This window comes from Odontesthes bonariensis, chromosome 19 (assembly GCF_027942865.1).
Source record: "Odontesthes bonariensis isolate fOdoBon6 chromosome 19, fOdoBon6.hap1, whole genome shotgun sequence".
Lineage (NCBI taxonomy): Eukaryota > Metazoa > Chordata > Actinopteri > Atheriniformes > Atherinopsidae > Odontesthes > Odontesthes bonariensis.
The window spans coordinates 30,242,401-30,252,459 of record NC_134524.1 but is presented as its reverse complement, the minus strand read 5'-3'; the positions used below and the strand labels follow the sequence as shown (position 1 = coordinate 30,252,459).

At 41.7% G+C, this 10,059-nt stretch overlaps 1 protein-coding gene across 1 annotated transcript; it reads left to right on the top strand.

The window, feature by feature from the left end:
• The first annotated feature begins 402 nt into the window (after window positions 1–402).
• taf6l (TAF6-like RNA polymerase II, p300/CBP-associated factor (PCAF)-associated factor) lies at window positions 403–7,462 on the top strand. The gene is made up of 12 exons (XM_075451285.1): window positions 403–530; window positions 1,099–1,269; window positions 1,820–1,906; window positions 2,017–2,167; window positions 2,297–2,347; window positions 2,489–2,583; window positions 2,660–2,734; window positions 2,968–3,188; window positions 3,565–3,697; window positions 4,719–4,847; window positions 5,912–6,408; window positions 6,497–7,462. The coding sequence occupies exons 2-12, from the start codon at window positions 1,123–1,125 to the stop codon at window positions 6,828–6,830; spliced, it is 1,920 nt and encodes a 639-aa protein (XP_075307400.1). The 5' UTR covers window positions 403–530; window positions 1,099–1,122; the 3' UTR covers window positions 6,831–7,462.
• Window positions 7,463–10,059: the final 2,597 nt, after the last annotated feature.

Here is a 10,059-nt window from a genome sequence, read left to right as displayed (position 1 = left end):
GTCTGATTTTGATGCTGTAAAAATTCGATATTAGAAATTCGTATTCAAACTCCGAAGGCACAGAAAAACTTCCATAGTTTTCCGTCTAATTTATCAACGTGGTATTCTGACTTCATGGAGACATTTTTTTCCTCCTAATAAGAGTTTAGAAATTCAGATTTAGTTTTTGGCTTTGAATGCATCCTTTCTGACTGGGACCAGACCAAACCACTTGATTGACTTCCGTCGAACAGGAACAGTGGAATCAAGCGAGATTATTATTATTATTTTTTTTTAAATTAAGTTTTGTGACTTTACGGTAGCATCGATTAAATGGTACACAATTCTTCATGGTATGTTATTCCCATCTGTCGTACTCAAATATGGATATGGACGAATTTTTTTTCACCTGCCATTCCTTATTTTGAAAAGTCAAACGTATACCGTTTCCGCGTTTGCTAATCTGACTTTATTGTAGAGCTGTGAAGAGTGTAAACACGACGACTACTTTTTCTTACGATACTCCGTGCTCAACGGTTTTATCTGAAAGGGTAAGGTGTAGTGTCACGAAAAGTATTATAGATTTTGCGTTGCATTGTCTTTGCCCTTCAGCTAACTACAGTCCCGTTCTATCTGACGTGATTGTAGCTAGCTGAAGTAGACCACTGAAGCTATCACCGAACGTTTTGTATGCATCTGAACTATAAACTGGCATGCTTACATACACCAAATGATACTTGCATTTTTTTGCGATAGTATAGTTAAGTTACTTGATACTGTGGATAGACTGAAACCACATTTAATTTACCATGCATGAGATCGATTCCTCTCTATTCAGAGAAAAGTACCAAATTTAATATAAAAATTCTGAAATTCAGAGTTCTTGGCTTTATCGCCCCTTATACATAATAGAAACACAAGAAGTGCAGAATTAACGGATAAAGTGTTGGTAGACGTATCGCTTCATTATACTAATCATGTTGTAATGGTAAAACTCAGGCTTTGTTGGCGTTGTTTCACGGACATAAAGTACCTCATCACCGCTGCACTGTCTTGTGTAAAATAATGTTTAGCAATCGGAGACGACAAGCACTCACGAAATGTGCTCATACTTTACAGTTTATAAGGTGAAAAACGTTAATCATGGCGGACCGAGAGGAACGCCGCTTCGCTGAAGTTCCCCGAGAGTCTGTTAAACTCATGGCCGAGAGTTCAGGCGTGGAGCTCGGGGACGATGTGGCCGGTCTGCTTGCTGAAGACGTCTGTTACCGACTCAGGGAAGCAGCACAGGTAGCATTAGTGTTTGCTGTTGTTGAAATGATCTTCCTCCCTCTCCAGTGGTTTTCTTAAAATGAAGCAGCCATATGCCAACCAAAGCTGCATTTAGTCTATATTTTATATGTGTATTTAAATCTTTACATCATATTATTTATCAGTGTATTTGTCAGTGGAGGTGTGCCTCGGAAATACTCATTTCCCCATGCATTTTTCCATTTTTTTTTTGGAATTCCCATGATGCTTGCTGTCTACCTGCATCTCTTATGACATCAATGCGTGCCTGCCAAATGGTGTGAAATAGGCTAGATATGTCACTTGCATGGCACAGAGAAACCAAGTCATGTATTACATAGTTGTTGGTTTTTGTAGTCCAGTACTCTAATGCATGATGGGAAAGACAACTACATAGATCTGTAATATTGTTATTGTTGTTGTTGTTGTTGTTGTTGTTGTTATTTTTCCCCCTCTTTCCTTCTTTTGTTTTCATAAGGCATCCAGCTCTTCAACCCTTAACATTTAGGCCTAATGATGCCAGTGGGTATGTTTTTTTTTCTCCAAACAGAGCAGCTCTCAGTTTATGAGACATGCTAAACGGAGGAAGCTGACAGTGGAGGACTTCAACAAAGCACTGCGTTGGAGCAATGTTGAGGTGAGTTGTAATTTTCATATCCAAGCAAGAGCTTATGTGTAAGGTCAGTCTAATTTGACATGCAACTGTGGTTCCTCCTTCAGCTTCCTTTTTCTCTACATAATTATTAGATCATTTGTGGCTACGGGGCCCAGGATGCTTTGCCCTTCCGTTCAGTGAAAGAAGGAGAGCTTTTCTTTGTTGAGGATCGGGACATTAACCTGATCGAGCTGGCTCTGGCCACCAACATTCCTAAAGGTTGTGCAGAGACCATGGTGCGAGGTATGTAGCGCCATAGTGCTTGGCCACATTCTTACTTTTGATGGTCAGTTTCGGTTCATGCTGCTAAAAGTCAGTTTTTCCAAGTCTTCACAAGATAATGTGTCCTTATTTTGTCTCATTTCTTGTCAGTAAATGTGGCGTACCTAGATGGTAAAGGCAACTTAGAATCTCAGGGGACAGGTAAGACTGTGAAGGACAACTTGTTCACACGTTGTGAGAGCAGCACATGTGCAGCTGCTTCTGTATTTTCAGTGACACTTTCAGTAAGAACTTCATTGCTACCTGTTCTAGTTATGTGACCTGAGTGTTATATTGTCATAGTTCCAACTGCAGTACAGTCTTTATCAGATGACCTGCTGAAATATTACCAGCAAATCACAAGGGCCATCTTGGGAGAGGACCCCCATCTCATGAAGGTAAGCTGCTGCTGAGCACATGTTCTGTGTGGCTAAACGATCAGTCGCTTGTTAGATTTTTCTTTGTGTGTTTCAGGTGGCTCTGCTAGACCTTCAGTCTAACTCCAAGATCGCAGCCTTACTGCCATACTTTGTTTACGTAATTAGTGGAGTAAGTAGTACCTATTCAATCTTTTTACTCTCATGACCAATTCTGATACATCGATCATTGCATTTTTTTCATACAGAATACTAGATCTGGTACTGTTTTTTCTTTTCAGAAATGTGAGTAATGCTTTAAACTTTGATAAATCTAAGTGTTCATGCTGTGCTCTGACACGGATTGCGAACATTGGACCCAAGCTGATCCATCCATATGTTTACACTGTGGTTATTTTCTTCTAGGTGAAGTCAGTAAGCCATGACCTGGAGCAGCTCAACAGGCTCTTGCATATGGTGAAGAGCCTGGTGCAGAACCCTTATCTGTACCTGGGCTCATATGTGCGTAGCTTGGTCTCCAGTGTCATGTACTGCATCTTGGAGCCACTTGCTGCCTCCATCAACCCACTAAATGACCACTGGACCCTCAGGGACTACGCTGCCCTGCTCCTCAGCCACATATTCTGGTGTGAAAATCACTCGTGGTTACTTTTACACTTTGTAATACATGCATTGCTGAGACTATACTTCAAAATTGTCAGAATATTTGACCTGTTACAAGACACTGAAACTCTAAAGTGATCAGACTTGGACATCACTGTTCAATATTGTGAGATACTATGAAATTAGTTGTCCTTTCACAACTAGGGTAGTATACACCACTGTTGTGGGAAATATGAAGTATAACTTTAACAATGTTTCTTATAGTTGAGATTGATCATGGTTTAAATGTCAGGAAAGAGTTGCTGATTCCCGTATTCACCTGAGACTGAAGGACTTGAAATCAACCCAATTAATGTAAACTCAATGGTTTCATGTGCTCTAATTGGGATTTCTCTCCAGGACTCATGGGGATCTGGTGAGTGGTCTCTACCACCAGATTTTGCTTTCTCTGCAGAAGGTTCTGTCTGACCCAGTGAGACCACTCTGCTCCCACTATGGAGCAGTGGTGGGCCTTCATGCTCTAGGATGGAAGGTGTGTTCAGTATTCCTATCTTTAAATTTTGCCTCAAAGTTTTAGGGTTCAACAGGTAAAACCTAAAGATAAGCATCAGCATACTTCTTGTTTCTCTTATTATCGGTAAATATTGTGTCATCATATTTGACTCAATCGTGAGAGTGTTTCGAAGAAAATTTGGCTACCATTCCGTTAGTATAAGAATATAGTAGAATAGAAATAGAATAGAAAAATACTTTATTTATCCCCCAATGGGGGAAATTCAAATTCGTCAAGTAGCTCAACATTTTTTTAAATATTTACAATGATTGAATTAACAACAATAATAATTCTACTACTAACTAAATAATAATAAATGACTAAATGGCAAAATAAACAAAAATCAATCAATCAATTTGAGAAGAACTCAGCAGTCACTGTTAAAAAGCCTTATGGCTGTGGGAACAAAGGACCTTCTGAACCTCTCAGTCCTGCAGCGCAGAGAGATGAGCCTCTCACTGCAGCTGCTCCTCTGTCCTGTCAGGATGCTGTGGAGAGGATGTTTATTATTCTCCATCACAGAATCTAACTTCCTCCTCATCCGTTTCTCCACCACAGCACCGAGAGGGTCCAGCCTTCTGCCTACAACAGAACCAGCCTTTTTCACCAGTTAGTCCAGGCGTATACTATTATACGCCTGGACAATATATAATATAATCTATAGAATAGTATACTATTCTATAGATTTTCTTTTTGAATGTTTCCCTTCTTTGACTTTACAATGAGATTTTCTGTAATTATTTCATGCTTCACTTCATTGAAGATATGAATGTAATCTTTTTTTTTGTCAACTATCTTGCATGTTTTGAGAATCACTGTCATACAAATACAAGGTTCAACATCAAGTATTTATCACATTTGGAGGTGTAAATTATAGATGGACCCCATCTAATAAGTGAATAGAATTCTTTTTTGCCCACCCAAATTTTGAGTGGCCCACCTCTGTTCTCATTGTCTTCTCTCAGTAAAACTGTTTGAACTTTTGTGTTTGTGGTGACAGGCTGTTGAGAGAGTGCTCTTTCCACACCTTCCAGCCTACTGGGCCAACCTCCAGGCTGTGCTGGATGATTACTCTGTGTCCAATGCCCAGGTCAAAGCAGATGGACACAAAGTTTATGGAGCCATCCTGGTCAGTATTGTCTTTATCTCAAATAAGTATTTAAATATTTAGATCATTTTATAGCTGAAACAAAGGACATAACATTTGCAATGAGCTGAAGCTACTGCTACAGTAGAACATAATTCTACAAATGGTTGGCATTGATGACGCAATAGGGAGTATGCATTGGACTGTAATCACGTCTGCAGAATACTAGTCACACAAGGCTTAATACAGGAGGACAGTGAGAACAGGGGCTGTGCAGAGAGTGAGGTGGAAAATGCACACAATGTTGTACTGCAGGGGTAAAAAGGGTATAGAAAGTGTATGTGGTTTCACATGTACACCAAAGCCACCTGGTAAAGATTAGGAGAAAACCTCATTATGACTAGGACTAGGGCTGCCAAAATAAATGCATTGATAGAAAGTTAACGGAAACTCCTCGTAACACCACAAATTTTTTGATGCAAGATTAATATAGTCAAGTTCTGCCAATATGACCCATGGTCCGCCTTGTAGTGCAGGCAATCCAGAAGGGATATAGCCTAAAATGGATAAAGAAAAAGGTCTTTTGAATGCGTAGTTCATCTTCAAAACCCTGCCAGATGGTTCTCCCGACAAGACCAAAGTTATATTTTGCTGTAACGTTGTGAATTGCGTTATCACCGGAGTATTTGCTAAACACAATGCACAAAATGCAAAGATCCACAATCCCTATCGCCAAAGGCAGAACATGCTGAATAGTTTGCAACGGAGACGCCTCGACAACGCTACCTGCAGCAAGGTTAGACACAGATTATTTTTCTTGTGTGAATGATACGAAGGTGAAAGAATGTCACATTCACAAACAAAAACTCGATGTGCTGTTGGACTAATATATAGATACTCTTATTTCTAATGGTGACACAATGGTGACACTTTGACGTGTGGTCTGGGGAAGCCAGATATCAAACTATGGATCAACATATTCAGAAAGAACTTTCATGAGAAATTTAGTCTCGGAGGACTCGTCGAACCGAATGATAGTCTTGCTTTGTGTCCCATCATGTTGCGTGAGCACAGAGTGTAAATACCTTCTACTGTTTGTCCTCCAGGTGGCAGTGGAGCGCCTACTGAAGATGAAGGCTCTATCACTGTCTCAGCCAGCAGAGGGGGGATCAGTTGCTCAACCAGCTTCTGTAGCAGGAGCTATGAGTTACAGGGTGAGCTCCCCAGGCCTCAGCCCCCCTCCAGAACCTCTATCGGAGGCTGCCCTTGGAATTGCTAGCCACCTACAGGCAGGTGGGGCTGGCTGTCCTTGGGAAGAGTGGTCCCCGGTCCCTCTTCCTGCGATGTACTGCGAGCTCTACTCCTTTTTCGGAGACAGCTTGGCTGTCAGGTTTAGTACAGGACCAGGGTTTGACAATTACCCTCCTTGTACTCCATCCCAACTCAAAGAGGCTAGGAAGGAATCCCATGGCCCTGTGTCCAACTCAGACACTACCCGTAAGATGCCACAGCTGACAGCCAACCTCAACATCAGCCCGAGACAGGATGGGAGTCCTCGCACTGATCCACCACCTCCTAGCCTTTCAGCCACAGGATCAGGAAGGTAAAGCAGACAGTAAAGCCAAATTATCACCATTAATACTATATATGTTTTTTTAGTATTGAATTTTACTGGTATTCTTCCATAACAGGTCCCTGGCCCGCTCCTCCGCTGTGCAGCGCTCCAGATCTTCATCGTCACGATCAAGCCAGCGTTCAACAGGTCTTTCTCGTGATGTTTTCCCCAAGGCTCGCTTTACTTCACCTCATACTGGACCCCCAGCATTCTCTTTTTTGATTGGGGGACGACAAATGGGTCGTCGGTGCCAAGGTCGTCGCCCCTTTCAGACCAGTTTTGCCCCAACTCCACCCATTCCTGTGGTCCCACCACGTGCCTACGCCCACAAATTGCCTGTTATTGGCAGGGTGGGCAAACCTGTGCGACGCTGGGCATGTTCCCATTACTCCCTTTATCTGCCTCTGTAGAGAGCAGGCCCGCTTACATAACCCACTGCATTAGCATGTCGTGAGGGATAACTGCTACACACTTTCTCTAGTCAATATTAATACTGCCCAGATAACTGGAATTATTATTTTTTGTATCAATTTCACAGAGACAGCACTTGTGTCTTTATGGAGTTTAGTCAACTGCTCAAACTTTTCTGGCTTTGATACCCTGGAGAGATTATGCTCAGTCTTGGAACCCAGCACCTGATACATTTATCTTTGAAGGTATCACTTTTTAGGTCACTAATTTTCAGAATAATCTCGTTATGGATTGACCTTATGACCCTTCCTGTGATGGCCCCTGCAAAGCTGGGCTCCAACCTCATAGCTGTTTTCTCATGTTCACTCTTCAGTTCATTGCACATGTTGTGTCTATAATTTCAGCTGTAAAGTTGTTCTGATATTGAAATACTACTTTAAAAATGTATAGTTTGAACAAGCATTTGTTTTCTTTTGTTGGGTTATTTTTATGATTAACATCTTTTACTCAGTAGACTAGTCCAAACGATTGCTTTATAGATTTTTACAATGACTACATTTTCATCGACATCTGTGAAAACATTGAGAAGTCAAATGATTAGATGAATAAATAAAAATGTCTATTAGCTGTAGTGGGACAAGTCAGCATATCAATTTAGAAGGGAAAAAAATCAACAAGGTGCCACAGAAAGAAAAATTGGTAAAATTTTAGAATTATTTAAGACGTAAATGTAGATAACATGGGTGCAGTATGTACTCCGGTGTCTTCAAACATCCAGTCCTGTACAGAAATGACTGAAGAATGACTGGATAACTGGAGAAATAGCTCCACCTGCTGTTTACCTAATCAGCCAATAAATATTGTTTAACAGATTTGTTAAGAAAAAAAACGCTCAAGAAACACTGAGAATGCCAGTAACTTTAGAATTTCAGTTTTTTAAAAAAAAAAAGAAAATAATAATTGTGTTAGTCATTTCAGGACTAGACTCATTCAAATGTACTTATATGAAGCAGTGCTATTCATCAATAGTTACATTCTTTTTCTAAATGAATATATGCAACAGGAGGTGAAGCACTCAATGGACCTTCAACATATCCCATTTGTCAGTTTATACCTCCTTGATTCTTCTCTTTGACACCTTCCTGTAGTCTTAGTCCCTACGAACAAATATATGAGCAGAGTAAGAGAGGTAAAGGACATTAAACAAAAAGAAAGCTGTCACCTTTAACCTGCATTCTGCTGGTTGCTGGCAGCTTCTCGTTGCCAAGGAGACGGAGGTTTGATATCGAGACTTCACCATCTAAAAATAAGTGTTTGAGTTGGTTGTATGTTTGCTCAAATAACCAACTCCAGTGAAGTGAACTTGAATTCACAAAAATATGAATAAAAAGCTGACAAGCTGCCGGACAGACCTGGTAACCCCAAAGGAATAGTAAGGGTAAACTGGAAATGTCTGGTGGAGAGCCCTGTCAGCGAAGCCTTTAACTCACCTTCAGGAGATTTTCTCTTACATACTGAGGGAGGTTCAAGATTCAAGAGGGTTTATTGTCATTCCAGCCATATACATAGTACACAGTGCAATGAAATAACGTTTCTCAAGAAGTTTTCAGTGCAAACAAACAGCGACAACAAAGACAATACTAAAAATGCTACAAGTAACCAAGTGTGGTGCAAAAAAATGCTTGTAAAGTGACTATTATTATTTACATGAGGTGCAGTAGTGCATCAGACAAGTACAAAAAGTGGCTCAGGACAGTATACAACAGAGGTGATCAGATCAGTCCCTGAGCGTTGAGGAGTCGTATGGCCTGGGGGAGGAAGCTGTTTTGTAGTCTGGTGGTGACAGACCGTATGCTGCGGTACCTTCTGCCAGATCGGAGGGGTGAGAAAAGTCTATGTGAGGGGTGGGTGGGGTCTTTAACAATCCTGGTTGCCTTGCGGATGCAGCGTGTAGTGTAGATGTCTGAGACAGAGGGGAGAGTGGCTCCAATGATCTTTTCAGCCGTCCTCACCACACGCTGAAGGTTTTTGCGGTCCAGTTGGGGACATGGATTCCAAATGGACCATGTTCAGGACCTCCATTGAAGATGCTGCCTTCAAGAGTTGTGGCCTGAAGGTTGTCGGTGCCTGTCTTGGCGGTAACCAGAGGACCCGCTGGTGGACACGAGTGGTAAGAGAAGCCGTCATGCTGAAGAAGGAGGCCTTTCGGGATCGGTTACCACGGGGGTCACCCGAAGCAGCTGACGGGTATCGATCGGCCTAAAGGCCTGCAGCATTGGTGGTTGCTGAAGCTAAAACTCAGATGTGGGACCAATTCAGGGAGACTATGAAGAAGGACTTTCGGTTGGCCTCAAAGGTGATCTGGAAAACCATTTGACAGCTCAGAAGGGGAAAGCAGGGACCTTCCCTGGTTGTGCTTAACCTGGGTGGAGAGCTGCTGACCCGAACTGAAGATATTGTCGAACGGTGGAAGGATTACTTTGAGGATCTCATCAATTGGGCTCCCCTTGGCGGAAGTCCATTCTGGCCTGGGAACGCCTCAGGATCCCCCAGGAGGAGCTTGAGAGTCTGGGGAGAGGGATGTCCGGGTTTTTCTCCTGGACCTGTTGCCTCCGCGACCCGACCTCGGATGAGCGGATGAAAATGGATGGATGGATATTTATCTACATTTATGGTGAATTGTCATCAAAAGTATGCAGAATGTTCTGTGGCTCCAGTTTTGAGTGATAGTGACTGAATCACTTTCATAGTGCAGCAACTTAAAAGCTGATGATTATCAAGCAAGAAGTTTTTGTTTTTAAGTTCATAACAGATTTATGAACATCAACTTGAAATAGTAAATAAAGACCCATTACTTGTATTACTATCAAGATATGTCATCCATCCATTCATTTTCTACACTGCCATTTCTTGTTCATTGTTGCATGGGACAGGGTAAATTGTTATGTAAAACTAGTTTAAATAATAATTATATTAAAGGGATAGTTCGCCTCTTTTGACATGAAGCTGTATGACATCCCATATTAGCAATATCATTTATGAATATTGACTTATTGATATCAATGCGTCCAATGTAAACTGTGCAGACCGAAGAGCAGACCGAGCAGTCCCCTTCTTCCGAGCAGTAAACACTCGGAACACAGGTGCAGCTATCGCTAGGTGGCTTGACGCATTGATGTCAAGGGAGGCAAAAATAGCGCCAAGCGATGTGAGGTCTGACTTTTTCAT

Excerpts from the sequence above, each read along its gene's own strand:
- taf6l (XM_075451285.1), top strand. The coding sequence starts at position 1,123 with ATGGCGGACCGAGAGGAACGCCGCTTCGCTGAAGTTCCCCGAGAGTCT. Across the intron at positions 2,584-2,659 it reads AGGACCCCCATCTCATGAAG|GTGGCTCTGCTAGACCTTCA; the intron begins GTAAGCTGCTGC and ends TGTGTGTTTCAG. Across the intron at positions 3,698-4,718 it reads TTCATGCTCTAGGATGGAAG|GCTGTTGAGAGAGTGCTCTT; the intron begins GTGTGTTCAGTA and ends TTGTGGTGACAG.